Source organism: Orycteropus afer, unplaced genomic scaffold (genome assembly GCF_000298275.1).
Source record: "Orycteropus afer afer isolate SDZICR_OR568_19922 unplaced genomic scaffold, OryAfe1.0 scaffold00236, whole genome shotgun sequence".
Lineage (NCBI taxonomy): Eukaryota > Metazoa > Chordata > Mammalia > Tubulidentata > Orycteropodidae > Orycteropus > Orycteropus afer.
In genome coordinates, this window is record NW_006921823.1 from 1,009,913 (window position 1) to 1,035,771 (window position 25,859).

The following is a 25,859-nucleotide window of genomic DNA, read 5'->3' on the forward strand; positions in this document are numbered from 1 at the left end:
TTGCCCAACCTTCCTTCCGAGGAGTGGCTGGTGGGTTTGAACCTCCAGCCTTCTGGTGAGCAGTCAAGTGCCTTAGGCACTATGCTACCAGAGCTCCTTCATTTTCAGTAAGCACAGTTTCAGTAAGCACAGTTGTGTTGTCAGTGTATTACAGGTTGTTAATGAATCTTCCTCCAATCCTGGTGCCACACACTTCTTCATATAGTCCAGCTTCTTGAATTATTTGCTCAGCGTAGAGATTGAATAAATTTGGTTAAAGAATACAACCCTGATGCACTCCTTTCTTGGTTTTAAATCATGCAGTGTCCCCTTGTTCTGTTGAAATGATATCCTCCTGGTCTATGTACAGCTTTCTCATGAGTACAGTTAGTTGTTTTGGAGTTCTCTTTCTTTTCAATGTTATCCATAATTTGTTATGATCCACACAATCGAATGCTTTTATACAAGTAAACATCTTTCTGGTATTATTTGCTTTCAGTGAAGATCCATCTGACATCAGCAATGATATCCATCATTCCATGTCCTCTTCTGAATCTAGCTTCCATTTCTGGAAATGTCAGTATACTGCTGCAACTATTTTTGAGTAATCTTCAGTAAGGTTTTGCTTGCATGTGATATTAATGATATTGTTTAATAATTTCCACATTCTGTGGGATCACCTTTCTTTGGAATGGGTACAAATATGGATCTCTTCCAGTCAGTTGGCCAGGTCTTCCAATCTCTTGGCATAGCCAAGTGAGTGCCTCCAGCACAGCATCTGTTTGTTGAAATATCTCAGTGGGTACTCTGTCAATTCCTGTAGCCTTATTTTTCGCCAATTGCTTCATTGCAGCTTCGACTTCTTCCTTCAGTACTATTGGCTCTTGATCATATGCCACCTCCTGAAATGGATCAACATCAACCAGTTCTTTTTGGTATGGTGACTCTGTGTATTCCTTCCGTCTTCTTTTGTTGTTTCATGCATCATTAAATATTTTGCCCATAGACTCTTAGCATTGCAACTCAAATCTTGAATTTTTTCTTCAGTTCTTTCAGCTTGAGAAATGCCGAATATTTCTTTTCTTTTGGTTTTCTCACTCCAGGTCTTTGCACATTTCATTATAAAAATTGACTTTGTCTTCTCAAGCTGCTCTTTGAAATCTTCTGTTTGGTACTTTTAGCATAGTGCCTAAGGCACTTGACTGCTAACCAGAAGGCTGATGGTTCAAACCCACCAGCCACTGCTCGGAAGGAAGATGGGGCAATCTACTTCTGTAGTGATACTGCTTCGGAAACCCAAGGAGGTGTCACTATGAGTCAGGTCCAACTTGACAGTATATAACAACACCACCACCACTCTCCATTTAAGGACAAGTTTCAGCGTCTCTTCTGACATCCATTTTGGTCTTTTCTTCCTTTCCTGTCATTTTATAGACCTTTCACATTCTTTTTTTTTTGTAATTATATAATATTATAATCTAATAATCATAATAAAATAATATTAATAGAAAATATTTACTTATATGCCAGGCACAATTATAAATGTGTTACATATATTAACTCATATTCATTTAGTCATCACAACCAGAATGTGAAGTAGATCCTTTTATTACCACCCCCCACTTATTTAATAGATGGGGAAACTAAACATAGACATTACCCAAGGTCAAAGGCAGAACCAAGATTTGTAACCAGGCAATTTAACTCCTGCATCCATGTTTTTTTTTTTTTTTTTTTTGTGTGATTTGGGTGAAGATTTACAGAGCAAATTCACTTTCCATACAGCAGTTCACATATACTTTGTCTCATGACATTGACCACAGTTTACCACAATGCAACAGCTCCCCTCCCACTTCCTCCTTATAGTTGCCTCTTCCCAGTGTCCATCCCTCCATGCACTCCTGCTCCCTGAGCTGTCTCCCTGTGCATAAGCAGCCCTTCTTTCTCCCCTTTCACATTCTTTATGGATAATGTTCTTGATGTCATCTCCCATTTCCTCTGATTTTTGGTCATTGGTGTTCAATGCACTAAATTTATTCTTTAGATGGTCTGTAAATTCAGGAGGGATATATTCTGGGTCATATTTTGGGTTTTTTGGACTTGTTTTAATTGTCTTCAACTTGAACTTGCATATTAACAGTTGATGGTCTGTTCCACATTCAGCTCAAGGCCTTGTTTTGGTTGAAGATAACTGAGTTTCTATTGCCTCTTGCCACAGATGTAGTCATTCTGATTCCCATGTATTGCATCTTTCAGAATCCATGTGTATAGCTGCCATTTGTGTTTTTCAAAAAACATGTCTGCAGTGAATAAGTCATTGGTCTTGCAAAATTCTGTCATGCGATATCCAGTGTTATTTCTATCACCAAGGCCAAATTGTCCAAGTACCAGTGATTCTTTTTTGTTTCCAACTTTTGCATTCCAATCACCAGTGATAATCAGTACATCTTGATTTCATGTTTGGTTAATTTCAGACTGCAGAACTTGGTAAAAATCTTAAATCCTCCTCTTTGACTTTGGTGGTTGATGTGTATATTTGTATATTAGTAGTATTAACTGACTTTCCTTGTAGGCATATGAATATTATCCTATCATTGACAGCATTGTACTTCAGGACAGATCCTGAAATATTGTTTGTGATGAATGCCACGCCATTGCTCTTTTATTTGTCATTACTAGCATAGTAGATCATATGGTTTTTCTGATTCAGAATGGCCAAAACCAGTCCATATCAGCTAACTCATACCTAGGATATCAATCCTATGTGTTCCATTTCATTTTTGACAACTTCTAATTTTCCTCGATTCATACTTCGTATATTCCACGTTCTGATTATTAATGGATGTTTGCACCTGTTTACTCTCATTTTGAGTCTTGCCACATTGGTGGAAGAAGGTTCTGAAAGCTCTACTGTTTCCATATCATCAAGATTGGCTGTTCTCTGATGAGACAGCTCTTTTTCAGTCATATTTTGAGTGCCTTCTGACTTGCGGGGTTCATTTTCTCACACTGTATTGAACAGTGTTTCAGGGCTATTCATAAAGTTGTCTAGTAATATATCAGATAGTGTTTCACTGCTATTCATAAGGTTTTCACTGGCCATTTCCTTGAGAGGTTGATGACCTCTTCCTTCTTCTGGGTGTGTTTCAGCCTGGAAGCTGTGCTGAAACCCATCCACCATGGACAACCCTCCTGGTGTTTGAAGCACCAGTAGCACAGCTTCCAGCCTCATAGCCACATGTAAGCCACCGCAGTAAGACAAACTGACATATGAGTTTGTCTACCTTCACTGTTCCAAACCATTCTGCTCACTTCCTGGCCTTCCATATACCTTTTCTAGTGGTCCCCTGGCTCCTGCTTCTTGCCTGGGCCTCTCCTCTTACCTATACTGGTCATCAACTCTGGCCCCCGCTTCCTGCCTGAGGCTTATCTCCTTAACTGTTCTGGTTGTTTCATTGTTTGCTAAATTTTCCTCTTTTTTATTTTGATGTAAAGGTTTATCATTTTTCTTTGAGGTTATCCTGTGATTTATAATTTTCTTCCCAAGTTTAGAGCCAAAAAAACCAAACCAAACTCACTCCTGTCAAGTTGGATCTGACTCACAGCGACTCCTCCTTGGGTTTCCGAGGCTGTATCACTGTGGAAGTAGATCGCCCAATCTTCCTTCTGGGGAGTGGCTGGTGGGTTTGAACCACCAGCCTTCTGGTTAGCAGCAAATGCCTTAGGCATTACACCACCAGAGCTCCCAAGTTTAGAACATTCTATTTTGCAATTGTCTTGTCTTCTTCACCATTTAGATGTTCTGTTACTACACAGTTTTTTCCCTCTTCTTGGTTTGTAGTTGTACTCATTTGCCAAATGATGTCTCTGGTACCCTGTTTATAATCTTGTAAGCTTATTTACTTTGATACTTCTGTAACTGGGTGTTTTTTGGGTGTTGTCATCACATCTGTTAATGGTTGGTTGTTGTTTGCTGTTGCTGTCTGTCCAAAAGACTCCCTTTAGCATCTCATGTAAATTTTTGTGGTTTTAACAAATTCCATTAACTTTTGCTTATCTGGAAATCTCCCTTTACTCCCTTATTTGAGGGACAATTTTGCCACTCCTTGGAAGGAAGATAGAGCAATCTACTTCTGTAGTCATGCCGTCTTGGAAACCCAAAGAGGGGTCGTTGTGACTTGGATCTGACTTGACAGCAGTAAGTTGGTTTTGGTTTTTGGTATATAATTTTTGGTTGTAAACTTTTTTCTTTCAGGATTTGATATATACCATCCCGTTGTCTTCTTGCCTTCATGGTTTCTACCCAGAAATCAGAGCTTGATCTTTTTGGATGTCCTTTGTTAGGTAACTTTTCGTTTTTCCTCTGTTGCTTTCAAGATTCTTTGTCTTTGGTTTTGGTGAGTTTGATGATGACATGTCGTGGTCATTTTCTTTTGGGATCTGTCTTGTTTGGGGTTCATTGGACTTCTTGAATGGATATAATCTCGTCTTTCATTCAATCAGGGAAATTCTCTTCTCTGTGGTTTTATTTGTATCTTCTTGTTCTGGAATTCTGATTCCTTTCAGTGGTATCCCACATGAACCTTAGGGTTTCTTCATTTTGTTTTGATGTTTTTTCTGATTGATCCCTTTCCAAAGAAGTATTGAAGTATTTGTTTTAAATCTCACTAATTCTGTCTTCCATTGATTCAATTTCTACTTCTTTGCTCATTTAGTGTGTCATCTATTTCTGAAAATTTATTATTAATCTTCTGGATTTCTCTCTGTATTTTTTGTAGCATTTCTAATTTTTCATTTTGTTCTTCTATTGTTTTCCAAAATTGTTCTAGGTTTTTCCCTCTCTTTTCCTTAATTTTGTCAACGTTTTCCTTTATCTGTGTCTCAGTCTTTCGAAGACACCTAAATATAACTCTTTTGAATTCATTGTCAGGGAGTTCTAGTGCTGCTTCTTTCTCAGGGATATGTTCTTGTCTATATCCTGGTCCCTTCTTTCTACTGCTTTTTCTTATTTCTTTGTGTGAACTGTGATGGTCTGTTGTCTCTGAGACATTGTGCAATTTTTATGTGTATGTTTAATTGGTGATATTTTGTTGGAGTGATTTGCCCATGATTTTCATTTTGTTTGGTTGGTTTGGATGTTATCTGAGTCAGCAGGTTACTGTGCTCCTCTTTTGCTAGCTGGCAGTAGTTATGCACTCACCACCTGTTTCCTTTCCAGTCATTAGCCTTCTGTGTATCTGTGTTGTCCTTGGCAAGCGGAGCCTATTCTTAGGTCCTTGGAATCCAAGAATGCTGTCACTTTAAATATCCAAAATGGCCACCGCTTACAAACATTCAGAATGGCTGTGCCCTCTGCACAGCTGAAAGTCCACTGCTCAATTTCTCTCCTTCTTTGCTGTTTCCCTTTTTAGTCAACTGGTACCAGCACAGTTGTCCATGCAGCCCTTGGCGAGCTGGGCCAATTTTTAGGTTAATTCTCAGGTCATAACACACTTAAGGACCTCTGGTGGCATAGTGCCTAAGACATTTGGCTGCTGACCAGGAGGTTGGTGCTTCAAACCCACCAAGTGCTCCACGGAAAGAAGGCTGTACAATCTTTCGTAAAGATTTACTGCCTCAGAAACCCAAAGGCAGTTCCTATGAGTTGGAATCGACTCAAAGGCAGTTAATTTGGTTTGTTTTTTTCTTAACACCAGTTTGAAATATTCAGACTATCTGTGCCACCAGGATAGATGACAGTCTACAGCTCCATTTGTTTCCTTATTTAGTGTTTTCTTTCAGGTTCTTCTGGTGGTTGGTGTTTAATCCACTTCTGTATCATTCTGTTTTCAAAGCTCTGGACTTCAGGATTATCTTCTGTATCTGTGTCAATAGGTTTCTGTTTTCTTTGTTGAAGAGTATCTGTGTTCCTTGTCTGCCTATTCTACCATAGTACCAGAAGTCCTTGGTGATCCACCTCGTGCTGTAGGAATCTTCTGTAGGAGTTTGTATCATTCCAGCCATGGACAGTACCAACTCAGGAGGAGCAGTCATTCTCTGAACTGACCTCCAGGGAAGTCTGCTTTGCTGCTGTCAGAGTCTACCCTGCAGTATCTTGGCTTTTGGTGTAGCTTCTACTTAAGATACATGCTTCCTAGCATATAGCAACCTTAGTCATCAGCCCTTAGTGCCAGCTGTAAGTAGGAGCAGACACATCTAAGCTGATTCACAGGGAGGTCTGTCCTGTTGGTTTCAGAGGCCTGAGCTGTAGGAGTTACAGAGAGGCAAATAGAGTGAAAACTATGGGAGCAGACTCCACTGTGGGGGCCTTCTGTAGCAGTTTGTAACAGCCTGGTAACCAACAATTATCAGGTGGGATTGGGGATATTATGCTCTGGTCAGATCCCTGTGGAAGTCTGTCTTGTTGTCATGACAATTCTGCCGGTAGATTATTGATTATGAGTTTAGCCTCCACTCAAGTCCTGCTTCATCACACATAGAAGCCTCTGTCAACAGTTTCTACTGCCAACTGGAAGTAGTTACAGACTACTAAATGGTCCCCAAGGAGATTTATCCTGTTGGCTTTAGAGGCCAGAACTATGGGGTGCATTGGGAGGCAATTAGAGTGCTGACTGTACAGACTCCACTGCAGGACCTTTTTTTAGTGATTCTCAGTAGACATGCCTTTGATAGTCTGTTTGGGGGAGGGGCTGTCCCCTGCCAGATGGACCTCCAGGGAGTTCTCTGTTGCTATTGGAGCCTAACCTGTAGTACATTGGCTGAGTATGGGCTTCACTAAAGATGCCTGCTTCTTAGCACACAGCCTCAATCAGCAATCCTTAGTACTGATTGAAAGAGGGAGCAAACAGACCAGAACTGACTCTCTGGGAGTTCTGCCCTGTTTGAGAGACCTGAGCTATGGATTGCAAAGGAAAGGTGCTAGGGTGTTTACTGTGGGAGTAAACACCGCTACACAGTCCTTCCTGCAATTCTCATGTACTCAGCTGTGTCAGGTGGGGGAGGGGCTGACACACTCCAAATGGACCCCCCGGGCAGATTTTTCTTATTGATATCATAACTGCTTTTAGATTATGTTGGCTGTAGGTATAGCCTCAACTAAAGATGCCTGCTTCTTAGCACATAGCAATCTCAGTCAACAGTCTTAAGCACACACTGACAGGTAGAGTAAGTAGTCAGACTAGAACAGACCCTGGGCTCTCTATCCTGGTGGTTTCAGAAGGCTTAGCTGTGAGTTGCACAGGGAGACTGGTAGAGTGTTGAGCCCAGTGCACAGGCCTTCTGTAGCAATTTGCAATAGGCTTACAGCCCACTGTTCTGAGTGAAGGAGGTGCTGGCACAGTCCAAACAGACCTCCCTGGAGGTCATAATTGTTGATTTTAAGGCATATACTTGGAGTTCTGTCTCTTTGTACAGGGAGGATCTGTGGTGGTTTGCAAAGCAGGCTGTTTTTCTGGTGCCACTACCCCAGTTCACAGCAGCCTGTGGCCCTCGTGGCAGGGGATGGGTAGAGACAGTTGGAGAAGCAATTTTCCTACTGTATGCAACTAGTTGTTGAGTTGTTGATTCTTGCGTGTATGCAGTTCCCTGCTACTTTCCTTTGCTCCCTGATTCAGAGTCCCTTAAAGCCGAGCACTGTTGGCGTATTGTTTTTCTTTTTTGTATTTGTGGGAGAGAATTGAAAAAATTGTTTTGTCTATGCTACCATTTTCCCAGAATTCATAATCTTTTTTTTTGAATAATATTTTGTGTTTTCACTGAATATTTACACAGCAAATTAGGTTCCCATTTGATAACTTCTGTATGAACTGTTCAGTGACATTGTTAGATTTTTCACACAGTCAGTGTTCTCTTTAATTGTGTTCTGGTTGTTCCATTTCTTTTTACTCTCCCTTACTTTCATCTTCTCATCTTTTCTTCAGTGTAATTGTTGATCTTTTGGTCTCATATATATGTTTTTTTCATGGAACACAGTTGTTGTTGTTATGTGCCGTTGAGTCAAACCCGACTCATAGCGACCCCTCCTTGGGTTTCCAAGGCAGTATCACTGCGGAAGTAGGATTGCCCAACCTTCCTTCCGAGGAGTGGCTGGTGGGTTTGAACCGCCAGCCATCTGGTTAGCAGGCAAGTGTCTTAGCCACTATGCTACCAGAGCTCCCTGGAACACAGTACTCATGGGTAATATCCTTTATTGTGTGTGCCATTGTGTTATTTCACTAAAGGATGACCTCAGGCAGCAGTTTGAATTTAAAGTTTAAAGAGTATCTCAAGACATTAGTCTCAGGGAGTTCTCTAGTTTCAGATGGTTCAGTAAGTCTGGGCTTTTAAAGCAATTAGTTGTGTTCTGTTTCATTCCCATTCTGTCATGGTACATTAATTGTGGCTCTGATCAAAATGGCCAGTAGAAGTAGCCACTACCTCTATTTTTAGTTTTATGTGGAAATGTTTTCCATAGTGGTTGTACCATTTTACGACCTACAGGGAAGGGATGTGTTCTTATCTTCCCACATTCTTCCCAACACTTGTTATTATTATTTTATTTTTTTTCTTTTTAAATCCATGTTGTTTTAGCTGGGGTAAGATGGTATCTGTAAAAATAGCATGGTGAAGGTATCTGACCTCATCTAACTTTACAAACATGGAGGAAGATCAAGATCAACAGACCAAGTCTGATTTCCATGGAGCAAAAATCAGACATGCTTTCACTTTCCAGCCTTTTTACCAATTCTGACACCAACCATCTCTCCCACAGCACTCCCTACTTCTCTGATAGGTTTCATAATTCATTGCAGCAGTCACATAGACTGCACAGTATTCACAGGTATGGGGTTTGTTAGGGAAGTAATAGGTTACAATTCAGAATCAGAAATGACTCAGGATGGAGTTCATTGGTCAGGACAGCCTCTTCTCAGCAGTGCCTATAGGCATACCTCTGTTTGGCCTTCAGACTCTTGATTCCACAACTCTTTAGGCTCTGCTCTGCTTGGGCAAGTGTTACCAAACTCTTTTAGCTCTGCCAATAACTGCCCTAGAGTCACCTCACTCTGCAAGGAAGCCTAGGCCTGAAGCTGCTAGCTTTAGCTCTTGGGTCAGGAAACATATGTCCACCAGATGCCCAGAGGAACTCCACTCCACCAGCAAGCTTTCTGCCCACAGGCACTTAGCTTTCTTGGTTGTTGGGTCTGGTAGCCTACCGTGCCATCTCCTACTGCTCTCCTGGTTATGCTGCCTCTGCTTCTCTGCCACTACTTCTTTCCATCTTTCAAACTTTTACAGCTCTCTCTCTCTCTTGGCTTGAGGACATTCACAGTACAGGGACCTTGGGTCCGAAGAATACTCCCCACTTATATCTCTTCTTGGTGGTAGTCAGGGTCCCCTTTTCTACCACCTCGTGATGGCTCATCTTAAACTGAGTGGGATGGCAAAGCTGACCAGTCCCCTCATTAGAGTTCCATGCACCTTATTTGCATGGTCCTACCTTCACAAAGGTGCCAGGCACTTTATTTACATTCTTAGCAAGCCACCCAGTCCTCCTGGGTCACAAGCATCTCATTTGCATAGTTCCACCCAGTCGTTTAGTGGTAGTTATAAAGACATTGGCTAGAAGGACCACTGAGGTAATTCACTGCACTACGATATCTCATTGTAGTTTTGATTTACATTTGCGTAATGGCTAATGATCGTGTGTGGTTTCTTGTGTTTGTTGGCCACTTTAGTGAAGTATTTGTTCATGTCCTTTGCACACTTTAATTGCATTGTTTGTCTTTTTGTTGTTGAGTTCAGAAATTCTATGTTTTAGAGATTAGACTCTTATCAGATACGTCATTTCTGAAGATGTTTTCTTCAGTCTGTAGGTTATTTTTTGGTGAACATAAGTATTTAATTTTTATGATTTCTAAATTATCTATAGTTTGTCGTCTGCTATTCTTCCATTGGTAGTTATTTTTGTTAGTCTATTTTTAAAGATTAGTAAGTCCTGTATTTTTTGTCCATGTTTTTCTCCATGTATTTTCTTCCAGTAATGTTATAGTTTTATGTTTAACATTTAAGTCTTTGATCCATTTTGAGTTAGTTTTTGTGTATGTGAGGTATAGATCCTGTTTTATTTTTTTTTGCAAGTGGACATCCAGTTTTGCCAGCACCATTATTAAAGAGGCTGTTTATCCCCTCCCCCACTGAATGGACATTTACCCTTTGTCAAGAATGAGTTGTCCATGAGTGAATGGATTTATTTTTGGTTCTCAATTATTTTCTACTGGTCTATGTGTCTATCATTGAACCAATACCATTATTTACATTTTCACAATGAGTCAACATTCTCTTTAATTGTGTTCCATTTCCAGTGCTCCTTGCCCCCTTATCTTCTTATCTTTTCTTCAGTGTATATGTTGACCTTTTGATCTCATATAAATGGTTTTTTAAAATAAAGTTATGGGTAATATCCTTTATTTATTTTTTTTTAGAGACATAAAAAATTTATTATAAAGAAAGTAAGAGCAGAGTAGAGCAGAGCATTTACAATGTAGGAGCAGGGGGAGCTTACAGTGTCTGCCGACAGCGGGTGACCCAGCGACAGCAGGCTAGTCTGAGTCCAAGTAACTGCTGACTCCCTCCCACTTCCCAAAGATATTTATGCCTGGGTTGGAGGAGCTAGAGATAGGACTGCATATTTGTTCCCAGACGGGATGACACCAGGCCTGGGCTGGTGGGGCCCTGGACAGCACCTTGTGACTACCACCGGTGCTATACTCTGATACGACACTGCCATCAGCTTTTTAATGAATTGTGACTGTGCTAAAAAAGGGCCCTACTGACCTTGAGAAGGGGAAGGAGGGTGAGTTAGCAAATTTCTCTTCCTTGAGCAAACAAGCAGGAGTCCAGGAGACATCTTGGCGGGCGTTAGAGCTGTGTCCCAAACACCAGGCAGGGTTTCTAAGCTATAAACAAGATGGTTCTTATATATAAATCCTGAGTATGATATGACTGTTGATCCATATATTAGAGCCCAGAGATATTTGATGGAAAGTTATCCAAAGGCCTCAGTGAGACTTCTTACCAAGGTGGAATGGCTGGATGGCCCCTCGGCTCACAGGTGCACCTACTGAACCGCTTACTTTCACCAGGGCGTAATAGCCTTTATTTTGTGTTATTTCACTATAGGTGACCTCAGGCGATAGATTTGGTTCCAACTTTAAAGAGTGTCTCAGGGAGTCCTTTAGTCTCAACTGGTTCAGTAAGTCTGGGCTTTTTAAGAGTTTGAATTCTGTTCTGCATTTATTCTCTGTTGTGCAGTGAATTACTAAATATGGTTCTTCTAGCTATGGCCATTATTAATTCCACCAGATGACTGGGTGAGGCTATGCAAATGTGAGGTGCTTGTGGCCCACCAAGGGGATTGGGTAGCTTATGACTTGCTAATAATGTAAGTAGGGAACACTGTACCCTTGTGGGGCTCGGACTATGGAAATAAGGTGTATGGAAACCTAACTTGGGGATTGGCTAGTTTTGCCATTCCACAAGGCTTAAAGTGAGGCTTTTCAGAGGCTGATAGGGAGCTCTCACTACCATCAGGAAAGAAGAACCAGGACTGGAGTGAGTCTTTGGTCTCAGTATCCCTGCACTGGAGCTTCTTGACCAGGAGACAGACAGAGCTGCAACGGTTTGCTGAGATAGTGAGAAATGGTGACAGCAGAGGCAGCAGAACCAAGACATTGCAAGAGACAGAGCAGTGGTAGGCTTCCTGGCCCACAGAGTAAGAAAGCTGAGTGCTTTTGGGTAGGAGGCTTGCTGATGAGTGGGGTACCTCTGTCACAGGCAGAGCTAAAAGAGCTTTGTAACACTTGCACAACCAGGGCAGTAGCCAAGCTGAGGTGTTGAGAGCCAGAGAAAGACATGCTTTGGGTCATGGCTGATGGGAGGCTGTCCTGATCGAAGAACTGTATCATGAACATTCTTGATCCTGAGTTGTAACCTGTTACTTCACTAATAAATCCTATAATTGTGATTATTGTTTGTGAGTTCTGTGTGACCATTATAATGAATTGTCAAACCCAGCAGTGAAGTAGAAAGTGCCATGGCAGTGATGATTGGTGTCAGAATTGGTTAAAAAAAAAGAAAAGTTGTGGGGTGGTAGCATGTCTGACCTTTGTCTGGTAGGAATCAACATCAGGCAGTTGATGTTGATGTTATGCTCCTTTCTCTTCATGAAATTAGAGGTGATCAGGTGCCGCCTTGTGGCCCCCCCCTTTTTTTTTATAAGTCAGGACCAACTGAACAGCATCTAACAGGATGAATATTTATTTCATACACTTGATTGTTATCCCAGGTTGTTGACATTAATGCAAATATTATACATTCAAATTTTGTATATGTAAAAGATACAGTTTCCATTCTAAAGTAAAACAAAAACTCATGCCATTTGACAAAAGTTAGGAGTAAATTAAATTTTCTAGAGTAAATGATCTATGCCTTTATTAATTTTGTTTTTTCCTAATGCAGTAGGTTTTCCAACATTTTATGCTTCTGTTTTCTTTTCTCCTTTATGTATATTCCACTCTTGACAAACCTTCAAGGCTCACCCATGAGATCTCCATCTTCAGTGCATCTATAGATTATAACACTATTTGACCCTCAACCATATTCTCATTTGGAATAACTTTTGTATGCTAGACATGAACTTTTATTTGACTTTGAGGTATTTTCCTTGTGTGTCCGATTAGATTCAGAGTGTCATGAGGATAGGGAACTTAATTTGTCTTATTGTATTATCCGTAATACAAATAAGTCCCACCACTTGTCTGTCAGTTTGTCATACTGTGGTGGCTTGTGTGTTGCTGTGAGGCTGGAAGCTATGGCCGCTGGGTCACCCATGGTGGACAGGTTTCAGGTTTCAGTGGAGCTTCCAGGCTAAGACAGACTCAGAAGAAGGAAGGGGCCATCACTTGTTAAAGAATTGGTAAGTGAAAGTCTTATGAGTAGCAGTTTAACACTGATATAATGGACTGGGCAGTGTTTTGTTCTGTTGTGCATAGAGTCTCTATGAGTCAGAGCTGACTTGATGGCACATAACAACAACAACACAATAGATAAGTCAGACACCACCCCTGTGCCCTTTTTGTACTCCAGTTCTCTCATGGTCCATCAGTTGTGTCTTTGATCAAAAGGGTCAGTAGTGAAGCCAGGCACCTTCTAGTTCTTCTGGTTTCAGAGTAGACAAAGCCATGGTTTCTGTAGAGTATTTGTCCTGTACACTAATTTATTTGAGTCTTTGATTTCTTTCTTTTTCTTTTGCTCTGGATGCATGGAGGCCAGTAAGTGTATCTTACCAAAAAACCAAAACAAACTCAGCTGCTGTCAAGTTGGATATGACTCATAGCAACCCCTCCTTGGGTTTCTGAGGTGGTATCACTACAGAAGTAGATGACCTAACCTTCCTTCTGAGGAGTGGCTGGTAGATTTGCACCGCCAGCCTTCTGATTAGCAGTCAGATGCCTTAGGCACTATGCCACCAGAGCTCTCAGTTGTATCTTAGATGGTTGCAATAGCCTATATTCCTATATTCGAATGAGAGGTGGAAGTTTTTCTTTGGGAGGTGCTTTTAATAATGATCTGTATCCTTTTTGTTTTTGTTCCTGGATAGTCTTTATACCAAAATTAGGAACACTTTCTTTAATACCAGTATTCATTCTATTATTCAGGCTATTGTCATTGAGTTTGATAGGTTCAGTTGCTACTTAATGTACTATTTCTCTTGCCTCACCTAATTCAAGCTATGTACTTTGTAGGTTATTTTTATTTTTTTTTAATGGTTTGCTCTAAGCTCTATTTCTGTTGACTGATGCAGCTCCCATTCTGTAGGTGGCTTCTGACCTCTTTTTGTACTGCTTATATACAGCTCAATGTCACTCTCAGAATCTCAGGTGACCTCTAGAGGCGGTGATCTTCATCATCCAAAATGCAGTTTCTGCACATATTTCTTCTCACATTTCCCTGGTTTGTTTTAGTCCCCTTTTCTAGGATAAACATGAGCATTTAATGCATCTTTTTTTTCAGATAATGTCTTTTAGAAAGCTAGTAGAAATAGTGATTCTCTGAGTAAAAGCACTTGTGAAGAACTGTAACAACATATTATTGTTGTTATATGCCATCGAGCCGGACCCGACTCATAGTGACCACTCCTTGGGTTTCCGAGGCATTATTACTACGGAAGTAGATTGCCTGACCTTTCTTCTGAGGAGTGGCTGGTGGGTTTGAACCGCCAGCCTTCTGGTTAGTAGTCAAGTGCCTTAGGCACTTAGTAATATCTGATTAAACAAATATAAACTTTTCTCAAGGAGATTTGGTGGTGGAGTGATTTAAGTCCTTGGCTGCTAATTAAAAGGTCAATGGTTTGAACCCACCATCTACTCCACAGGAGAAATGACCAGGCAATATTTTCCTATAAATAGAATAGCCTAGAAACCCTATAGGCAGTTGTCCTCTGTGACTTTAGTGTCATATAGGGTTGCTGTGAGTCAGAATTGACATGATGGCATGCAACAACAAACCTTTTCACATTTGTGTAGATTCTTTTATTGTGCTATTAAATATTTCTAAAAAGTAAATATTATTCAATTGCAGGTTTCTTTTATGGTGGCAAGAGATCCAGAAAAGCATAAAAGTACACTGCAGCACTTTATGAAACAGTTCTATGAAATCATCAGAGACATGGATTCAAGTAACAAGGAGTTATCCATTGCTATTCGTGGATATGGACTTTTTGCTGGAGTATGGCTTATTAATTTACTGTTGTATCTTTTTATTTTCACTTGATTTTTGAGAAAATATATTTATCACATTTTTAAATAGTATTTTATACTTATGACAGTACTACTATTTGTTTTATTGTTAACAGTTAAGGATTTTGTGAGCGCTTCCTATGTGCTAAGATTACTTACATGTATTATTGCAGGTTTTCTTAACCTTACTAAAAGGTGTTACTCAATTTTATAGATGAGAAAACTGAGCCAGGGACATTAGGTAACTTAGCCAAGGACACGAGAGTTGATAATAGTCAAAATCAAGATGTAAGTCCAAGCATGGCGACTAGTAGAACACCATGTTTTTTTCCACTGTGCTATGTTGCTGCCCTGTATTCAGGAAGTGACAGTGTACTTGATCTCACTCAGAGGTTTAGAAAGAGAACATTCATATGACTGAAAGTGCTATCTTTAAGAATATTGAGAATTAGACTCTTCCAAAAGGATAGAGAAGAAAGAAATACTCCTGATTCATTCTATGAAGCAAACATTACCCTGATACTCAAACCAGAAACACCACACAAAAAAAGAACACTGTAGGCCAGTATCTCTTATGAATATGGGTGCAAGAACCCTCAACAAAATACTGGCAAACAGTACAGCAACTTATTAAAAGACTGACATAACATGATCAAGTTGAATTTATTCCAGGGATGTAAGGATAGTTCAACATTAGATAATCAATCAGTGTATGATATCACATAAACAGAACAAAGAAAAAAGGCCACAAGATTATCCCTATGGATGCAGAGAAATCATTTGATAAAACCCAACACCCTATTTTGATGAAAATCCTAAGGAAAATTGGAATAGAAGGGAAATCCCTCAATATGTTTGGTGGCATATATGAAAAGCCAACATGCAGTATGGTACTTGATGGAGAAAGACTGAGAGATGTCCCCTTGAAATTGGGAACAGGAAAAGGGTGTCTACTCTAACTACTTCTGTTCAATATTGTATTAGAAATCCTAGCCAGAGGAATAAGACAAGAAAAAGAAATTAAACGTATCCAGATTGGAAAAGCAGAAGTTAAATTATCTCTATTCAGGGATAGTATATTCCTATATAGAAAATCCCAAAGCATCCACAGAAGACTTCTAGACCTATTAGATGAATTTAGCAAAGTTGTAGTTTACATGGTCAAGAAACAAAAGTCAATTGGGTTTCTTCTATACAACAGCAATGAGAAATCTAAAAGGGAAATCAGGAAACCACTGCTATTTACAATAGCATGTAAGAGAATAAAATATCTAGGAATAAATCTAACCATTGATATTAGAAGGAAGGACTTATACAATGAAAACTATAAAACACTGTTAAAAGAGATTAAAAAAGACTAAAATAAATGGAAAGATGTTCCATGTTCATGGATTGGAAGATTTTAATATTGCTAAGATGTTACTACTACCCAAAGGGATCTACATTCAATCCAATCCCTATCAAAATTCTAACCGTCATCTTTACAGAAATACAAAAAACATTTTGAACTTTATATGGCATGACCAAAACTTTAACTGCCATTGAGTCAGATCTGACTGATAGTGACCCTTCCTTGGGTTTCTGAGGCAGTATCACTACAGAAGTAGATTGCCCAACCTTCCTTCTGAGGAGTGGCTGGTAAGTTTGAACTGCCAGCCTTCTGGTTAGCAGTCAGATGCCTTAGGCGCTACACTAACAGACAAGAGCCCCTAAATCACCAAAGCAATGTTGAAAGAGAAGAACAAAGTAGGAGGACTCACACTTTCTAATTTTAAACTTATTATACAGCTCTAATGATCAAAATACCATCATACTGGTATAATAGTGGACACATAGACTAATGGAATAGAATTGAGAGTCCAGATATAAACCCACACATCTATGATGAACTGATTTTTCACAAAGGTGATAAGTCAGTTATGACAGATGGGGAAAGAAAAGTGTGTTCAGTAAATTAAGATGAGAAAATTGGATTTCTACATGCAGAAAAATGAAACAGGATCCATGCCTCACAGTGTACACAAAAACAAATTCAAAATGGATTGTAGATGTAAATATTCAAATTCAACCATAAAATTCGTAAAAGAACAATCAAGAACAACACTATCAGGCCTAGCTTTCAACAATGCATTATCTAATATAATAACAAAAGCACAAAAAAGTAACATACAAATAAATGGGACCTCATAAAAATGAAAAATTTTTATCAAAAGACTTTATAACAAAATAATGAAAAGACAGGGAGCTCTGGTAGCATAGTGGCTAAGGCACTTGACTGCTAACCAGAAGGCTGGTGGTTCCAACCCACCAGCCACTCCTTGGAAGGAAAATGGGGCAGTCAACTTCTGTAGTGATACCGCCTCGGAAACCCAAGGAGGGGTCGCTATGAGTTGGGTCCAACTCGACGGCACATAACAACAACAACAATGAAAAAGCAAGCAACTAACTAGGAGAATATCTTTGGAAACCATATATCTGACAGGAATCTGCTAACCAAAATATATATAAAACTCGGAGGAGAAAAAGAAGACAAGTAATCCAATCATAAAATGGGCAAAGTACTAGAATACATTCACCAAATAGGACATTCAAATGGCCACCAAACATGAAAAGATGCTCAATGCTATTAGCTATCAAAGAGATGCAAATCAAAACCACAATGAGATACCCTTTCATTTCCACTAGGATAGCTAACATAAAGGAAACAGAAAATAACACATGTTGGTAAGCATGTGGGGAAATCGAAACCCTTATCTGTTGTTGGTGGGAATGCAAAATGAAGCAGCCATTATGGAAAACAGTGTGACAGTTCTGCAAAAAACTAAAAATAGAGCTATCATCATGATGTAGCAGTTTTACTCCTACGGATATACTGAAAACCCTTGAAGCAGAAGTTCAAAAAGAGACTTGTATATCAATGATCGTCTTAGCACTATTCACAGTAGTCAAATGGTGGAAGTAACCTAAATGCCTATTAACAGGTGAATGGATAAACAACTTGTGGTGTAATGAACGGAATACTTTTCAGCCAGTAGAAGAAAGCAAATCTTGATGCATGCAACAGTATGGATGAGCTTCAGGACAGTGTGCTAAGTGAAACAAATCAACCACAAAAGGACACGTATTTTATGACCTCACTTACATAAATAAGACAAGAAAAAGGAAATGTAGAGAGACGAAATTTAATTGTGCTTACCAGGAGCAGGAGGGAGTGGAAAGAGTGCAACCTTACCCCTTAATCAGTGGAAAAACTGCATTGATGAAGGTTATGATTGCATAGCCAATTATTGTAATTACTGTCAGTAAGTTGTACACTTGTAAAAAGTTGAATTGACAAAAGCTGAGTGATAAATATATTTACAACAATGACAAAAAAAGGAAAAAAAAAATCAACCCAGCTACTGAGGCTGCTTATATACAACCAAACACCTCATGGATTTTCGTTCTTTGGTTTGGAAGTTGAGGATTATGGTTTCATAGGACATGTCAGTTAATTGGCTGAATAGCTTGTTTAGTGTATTTATCTCTATTCACTTCAAAGAGTAGTGGAAGAAGGAGAATCAATAATAGGAGGAGGATATGGCATTGCCTCTATGAGCAAGTGCTTCCTTTTGCTATGAGTCCGAAAGAACTGCATAGTGTCCTCTTACCATTCTGAATATTTTGATCAAAGATTCCATAGAAGAGTACTGATCAAGAGGGGAAAAATGCAGAACTGGATTTCAAATTCTTATGGCCTCTATACATTCTAGATCCATGGAGGTGGTTGAACTCCTGGAATAATTTTTAGTCTTGAAGTAAAAATATTCCCTGATGTCTTCTTAAAACTGAAAAATAGTTTATCTTACATAGTGAAATAGGTCTGCCTTGTGAATTATGCTCTTTGATGAACTATCTATATTGGATCAAATTGGCAGCGGTAACTCGAAAGATTAGAGGAGCAACTCAGAAAAGGAGGATGAGAATGGTTGGATAATTTGAAGAATAATATCACTAAATTTTGCATGAAGAAACTGTTGAATTGGTGTTTGTTTTCCTGTGCATATTCTAAACAACTCCAACAAAATAAATAAAATTTGGAAGAAAATAATATTGAGATAATCCTAGTTATTTTTTTTCTAGATGAGGAGATTTATAGAGAAAATAACTTTCTGCTTTTATTTGTACAAATTTATTTATTGGTTTGTATTCTGTTGTTTTACTTCCAAGTTCCCATACTCACTGAGTTCATCCCCTTATTTTTCCTAATTGTCTTTGATTTCAGATGATCCCTTTTCTTCATATATATCTTCATCTCTATTTGTCTCAGTTGGCTTCTTTGAGTATCCATAAGGTAGAGATAACAATGTATAAAGGCTCAGGGTAAGATACAGTGTGCATTTTCAGCATACTGTGCCTTATGTCTTACCTATTTCAGCTTGTTTTAGGTGAACAAAGAGGTTAAGACTTAACAGAGAATCCAGTCAGATCCTGGAGGAGGTCAGAATTGGAAGTCAAAAGGACCTTAGAAAAATTGGATATTGTGTAGTAGCATTTTCAGATTTATGTTTTAAGAAGATGGTCCAAGTGGAATAGCATATTCCAATTATGTGTTGAGTTGTCTGTCTCTTAATCTGGACAGTAGCCCTGTGTAGGCAGGGACTTTGCCTTATTTTTGTATGGCTCCCACCATCTAAACAGTGCCTAGAATATAATTGACAATCAGTAAATGTTTTGTGTATGACTAAAGATTGTTCTGTAAACATCTTTTTAAAGACATATTTTAAGTTGATTTCTTCTCAATCAAAAGCTTAATATTTTGTTTGTAATCATGACTTAATATGACACACTAAATATGATTATTTGGAGTTGCTAAGATTGATGAAGTTCTTTGTCCTACCTTTCATAAAGCCTTGTAAGGCAATCAGTCCAGAGAACGTGGACTGGATGTATGTGGAGCTCATCCAGCGCTGCAGACAGATGTTCCTGACTCCAACAGATACCACCGACGATCATGTCTACCAGATGCCGAGTTTCCTCCAGTCAATTGCCAGTGTCTTGCTTTACCTTGATACTGTAAGATCTCATTAAGCTGAGCACAATTTTGAGTATTTAACCTCAGTTCCTCAAATAATTTGATGAAATTCTTTGATTAATTTGGTATAGGCACTATTGAGAGCAAAGTTATATTTTAAATTAGTATTTTTTGTCAATAGAATTATTGTCATGAAACTTGATATTTGGTTATCCAAACAGAAAAAAAAGATTACTCTTTTTATCTTCCTAAAAGATCAAGAATTGCTGCTCGGGAGAGAATAGCACCTTAAATAACATTCAGACAATTTTATTCTGAATTTTCTTAGGTAATCACAGTAATAAATGATAACTTTAGCAGATTAGATTTAAAAAAAAAAGCTAGATTTTGCATTTCCCTAGTATCTGACTAATTGAGTCGTGATTATTTTAAAAATCTGTGCTATTTCTCTATTTTTTTCCCATCTCTAACTTTTTGTATACTCTCCGCTTCTGGCAGGTTCCTCAGGTGTACACGCCAGTTCTGGAGCACCTAATGGTGGTTCATATAGACAGTTTCCCACAATATAGTCCAAAAATGCAGTCAGTGTGTTGCAGAGCCATAGTGAAAGTTTTCTTGGCCTTAGCTGACAAAGGACCAGTTCTCTGGAATTGCATTGGTACTGTGGGTAAGGTTGGAGTTAATTTTATTTTGCATGATAATGATTAAAACTTAGCATATTAATTGTAGGTAAATAAATCAGTTGCTAAATTCTTTTATATCTTTTTTCTTTTCCTCCAATCTTTTTCTCTCTTTTGCTTCTGAGTCTTAACAGTAGTTCAGATTTAAAAAAACAAAATTATTAACCAAGTTAGAGAAGACATGGGATGTAAAGTTGTGTTTCAAAAAGTAATAGCTGTCATTCCTGTTGATGGTTTTGTTTTGCTTTTTTGTAAATGCATCTTTCTCCTTTTTTTTCCCCAGTACATCAGGGTTTAATCAGAATATGTTCTAAACCAGTGGTCCTTCAAAAGGTAAATTCTGAGTCTACTGTTTTAAAAATTAAGTTTTTGCAATAGAAAGTTAGAAATATTGCTCAGGTTTTTATAGTATTTAGAAATATTATATCCAAAGTGGTTTTTGTTAGTAATTAGCCATGTCTTTTTGAAAAGTATAGGCCATAATACTTCAGTATTTTGTCAGGTAGATAAACAGCTAAGTTATGAAATATCTTTAACCATTATCTTTGCTGTTCCATATACGTTTTTTTAAAAAAGGTAATGTTCTGTCTTTTGAAACTCTAGAACAAAATTTTAAAATGAATTTTGGGAGGCATATCTTTAAGATTGGGAGTTACAGGAAATAGGATGAGTGAGAGATTGAACTGTGTAAGAACGAGAGATCAGTGACTTAAAGTACACTCCGTGGATATGTGTCGGAGTACTTCCTGGTGCTGCACCATTTGAATCACAGTTAGGAACCTCACTCCTTCTTTTTCAGGTTTCTTTTTATTATACTTTCATGTATAATTTCTTTCTCATTCTAATTAGGCATTTAGTACTAGGAGCTGGCTTAGTTTAGGAAATCCTGACATTCAGTAAGCCAGGCTGCAGTGTGTGTTGTGTTGACCCATCAGTGACTGCTGCTGCACATATCTTCCTGGCAGAACACTGCAGCTGAATCTGAAGACCTTCGTGGCTCTGGGGAAGTGCGAACTGGCAAGTGGAAAGTACCCGTGGCCAAAGACTATTTGGATCTATTTAGAAATATCATGAGTTGTGACCAGATAATGGTAAAAATTAGTTTTAAAGCCATAAAAGTATGCTTATTCCTCTTTAAAAACAAAAACCAAGCTCACTGCCATTGAGTCGGATCCGTCTCAAAACGACCCTTCCTTGGGTTTCTGAGGCAGTATCACTACGGAAGTAGATTGCCCAGTCTTCCTCTCTACTTGTGTCCATAGTTTTAGACTTAAGAGTTATTTATTTCAGAATTATATTTTATTAACTTTCAAGTTTTTAAAAAAGTACTTCAAGTGATATAACGTTGTTGTTATATGCCATCGAGTCAGACCCAACTCATAGCGACCCCTCCTTGGGTTTCCGAGGCAGTAACACTACGGAAGTAGATTGCCCTATCTTCCTTCTGAGGAGCGGCTAGTGGGTTTGAACCTCCAGCCTTCTGGTTAGCAGTCAAGTGACTTAGGCACTATGAAACAGTGTAAGTCAGGACTCTTAAAGTCAACTAAAAAGAACTAAAAATAGAGCTCATTGAAGATTAATAAATTGCTGTGGCTGAGTCCTCATTTTAGCTTTAAGTGGTAATGTAGTCTAGTTGATGCTAGGTTGTTTTTTTAATAGGTCCAACTTTCTAGGTAACAAGAAATAGAACAATATTACCACCATAGTGCAGCTGTTTTCTTTTTGTGTGTTAAAGATGAAGATTAATCTGATTGATTTAATTGCTATGAAGGGAATTGGTACACAGCTATTATTTACTTATGATTAGAATAATACCTCCTGCCTGATATGTTTCTAGCACGTATTTCTTTAGTACCTACATTTAACCAGATACTGTCTAGCATTTTCATGAAGCCTTGATGAAGCATTAAAAAGCCCAGGAAAAGCAATTTTTATCAGTAGGTGTAAAATTTTAGGTATTTTAAGTTGTTTTCTTATTGAGGTAGGCTAGTGTAGCGGTCAGTAATATTGCCTAAGATATTTCTTATATATGATAGCAGAAATCTCAATTTTGAGGCTAAGTCCCGTAGACTGTTTGACTGAGTATAGGCAGAGTATATATTGTATATATATAAGTATATATTGACTTATATAGTTTTGCAGTGGTGAAATAGTTCTACTTTTAAAACCAAAACCAACCAAACCCATTGCCTTTGAGTTGATTCCAACTCATAGTTACCCTATAGGACAGAGTAAAACTGTCCCATAGAATTTCCAAAGCTGTGATCTTTATGGAAGCACACTGCCTGCCACATCTTTCTGTCATGAGTTGTGACCAGATAATGGTCTTCTCTCATGAGTTGTGACCAGAGTGGGTGGTGGATTCAAACCATAGATCTTTTGGTTAGCAGCAGAACACTTAACCACTGCGCCACCAGGACTTCTTTCACTTTTAAAGAAATGGTAAATGAGACTTATAAATCTGTTCTGAGGTGGTGGTTGTTGTTGTTGTTATGTGCCGTCGAGTCGGACCCGACTCATAGCTGAGGTAGGATATATATTTATGCATATGTATATATATCTGCATGTATATATGTGTCTGCATGCACACATGTATATTATTTTTATACACGTGTGTGTGTACATACATATAACTACATTGTGTGTATTATATATGTGTTTATATACACATACACAAGTACACATTTATTAATTAGGGTAATTTCTTTGACAAGCATTGACCTAAATCTTATTAACAGCCATGTACTGAGTAAGTATTTATTCTGTGACTTGATAAGTTGTATAATCTGACCAAAAAGATGCTGCCATAGTAATTTGGTAAGGTGTCTAAAATTTCCAGCTTGAAAATTTCCAAGTAAAATCTTTTTTTTTTTTAATATATTTTATTGAAATATAATTTATGTACATTTCTGAGTAAAATCTTACACAGTCTACATAGTACTATTTCTATAATACATAAATGTATCTATACATTTATAGATATTTTAATGCTAATTTAATACTCATACTAATCGTTTATCTAATACCACAACAACATTTTGCAGTTAATTTTTTTCTCTTCATTTAAAGGATTCTATCTTAGCAGATGAAACATTTCTCTTTGTGAATTCCTCCCTTCAAAGTCTGAATCGTTTGCTATATGATGAATTTATAAAATCTGTTTTGAAGATTATTGAGAAATTGGATCTTACACTAGAAAAACAGAATGTTGAGGAGTCACAGGTCAGAAGTTTTGTCAATAATTTTGTATCATTTGTATACCAACTTTCTTTGCATACAGATATTCAGGGGTAAAATAGTATATTTTTAGAGGATCAAAGAGAATTCGTTTCTTCAGGATCAATATATGCCACTGGTACTTTTCTCTTGGACATAGCCTATAGAAAATATTATTGTTCAATTGTTTAAAAATAATTCATATGTTCAATATGTTAGAACAGTTTTTTTGAAAAATTATTTACTTGTTTCTCCTTCCTTAGCAATAGTAAACAGAAAGATAACTGCCACTTTGTGTAGAGGTTACGTTGCAGTAGAAAAGGGAGGCCTGGGGCTACTGTTGTTTATAGCTGTGGAAGCTCCAAGCTCTGGGGGCACAAAGTATTAAGTGTTAAATGTAATAAACAGAGAAGGAAGAAAATGCTGTGCCTTTTTTCTTTGCCCAGTTGTCCTGATCTGGGTCTGGGTAAAAGGGAAGAAATAGCTTAAGGATGAAGCTGGGTGCTCCTCTGCTCTTGCATGAGAAATTTAAGTAACAAAACACTGTGGTCTTGAGAAATACTAGAGGGATTGAGTTCTACTGGGCAACAGCTCATGTGCTCTGTAGCCCAGTGATCTTTTTGGACTAGATGATGCTATTAGCATTAGTGGATATATACTTCTGCTGCAGTGCTATGAACTTGGACAAGAGATAATGGAGGCTGTGCAAAGATACATAAAGCAATACAAGGTATTTGCTATGCTGGCAAATCATTGCATTTCCTATGTTGAATTTTTTATGCTAGTGCTGTGAACATCAAAGTGTGTTTTATTTTTATAGTTTGTGTGTGTCTAAAATATTTCATTAAAAAACAAAAACAAAACCATAAAAACTTGCCAAAAGGAACTTATCAGAACTGTGTCAACAACAAACCTAATTTTTAAAACACATGTCTGCCATTTTTGTTGCCTTCATTGGCTTCCCTTTCTCTTGTTTTCCTGCCTTTCTTTCTTCATTCCAACAGGTGAGCTATGATCTTTGTTAGTACTCTACAAGTAAATCTATCTCTACTCTTATTATCATCTATAAGCCCCCTAGTTCCATATTTCCACCTCCTTGTTTAATATTTCCACCAGAATTTGATAACTCAAACGGTGTTCAAAACGGAACTTGATGTGCTTTGCCAGAAATCACATTTTTCATTTGTTTTTTCAATTAATGTCAATTGTTCCTATCTTTTGCAGTTTGAAATCTCAAAGTTATTGATACTTTGTACTCTTTGAAATTCTACTTCTGTGAAGGCATAATTTTAATGCCTCCAAGAAATGATCACTTTCTCCTCAGTCCATCCAATCTTGGTGTTTTTACCATTCTTCTGTGTCTTAGGTTTATTTTATGATTTCTGCTAGTTCCATCATCATCTCAGACTAAGCCCCTGAGACCCTGTCTCTCATCTGAATTCCTCCCACATAGTACTGGGGTTGACCATTGAGTCAATTGGTGACTGTTGAACAAAATTGTGATTGAATGGTACAATGTTTATTTTGATACAATTTTTTAAGGATGAGAATGAAGCTACTAGTGTTTGGGTGATCCCAACCTCAGATCCAGCTGCTAACTTGCATCCTGCTAAACCTCAAGATTTTTCAGCTTTCATTAACCTGGTGGAATTTTGCAGGTATTTTTATTTCTAATTAATTAAGAAGGAAAATTATCAGTTAGTGTCTATAATATAGCAAAAACATTTATATAGATGATAAAATGAAGTTGTTAAAGATTGAAATCTGGTATCGTTTATATGGACCTTTCTAAATGTATCTAAATATACCAGCTTAGAGATATAATTTTTAAAAATATATATTTACAAGATGATTAGGTGAGAACAAAAGGCATGTAGATATATCTGAAAATGTTATATGATGGAGTTTTATGCCTGCTTTAATCATACCTCTTATAATTTCAAAGTTTGATAAAAATAATAGTATGATCAAATTTTCTACATTAAGCATTTAATTTGTTTTTTTCAGAGAGATTGTTCCTGAGACACATGTAGAATTTTTTGAGCCATGGGTATATTCACTTGCATTTGAGTTAATTTTGCGGTCTACGCAGTTGCCGCTCATCAGTGGTTTCTACAAATTGCTTTCAGTTGTAGTGAGTAATGCCAAGAAAATGAAGTATTTTGAGGTAAGTGTCTTTTGGAGGACATTGGCTAT

At 38.1% G+C, this 25,859-nt stretch overlaps 1 protein-coding gene across 1 annotated transcript in view; it reads left to right on the forward strand.

Moving 5' to 3' along the window:
- PRKDC (protein kinase, DNA-activated, catalytic subunit) overlaps positions 1-25,859 on the forward strand; it is a 550,241-nt gene that overhangs the window by 96,437 nt on the left and 427,945 nt on the right. The window contains exons 11-18 of the mRNA XM_007949066.1: positions 14,596-14,742; positions 19,644-19,808; positions 20,266-20,434; positions 20,731-20,780; positions 21,413-21,538; positions 23,517-23,669; positions 25,206-25,321; positions 25,671-25,830. Coding sequence (XP_007947257.1) covers positions 14,596-14,742; positions 19,644-19,808; positions 20,266-20,434; positions 20,731-20,780; positions 21,413-21,538; positions 23,517-23,669; positions 25,206-25,321; positions 25,671-25,830 — 1,086 coding nt within the window. The remainder of the gene's footprint in view (positions 1-14,595; positions 14,743-19,643; positions 19,809-20,265; positions 20,435-20,730; positions 20,781-21,412; positions 21,539-23,516; positions 23,670-25,205; positions 25,322-25,670; positions 25,831-25,859) is intronic.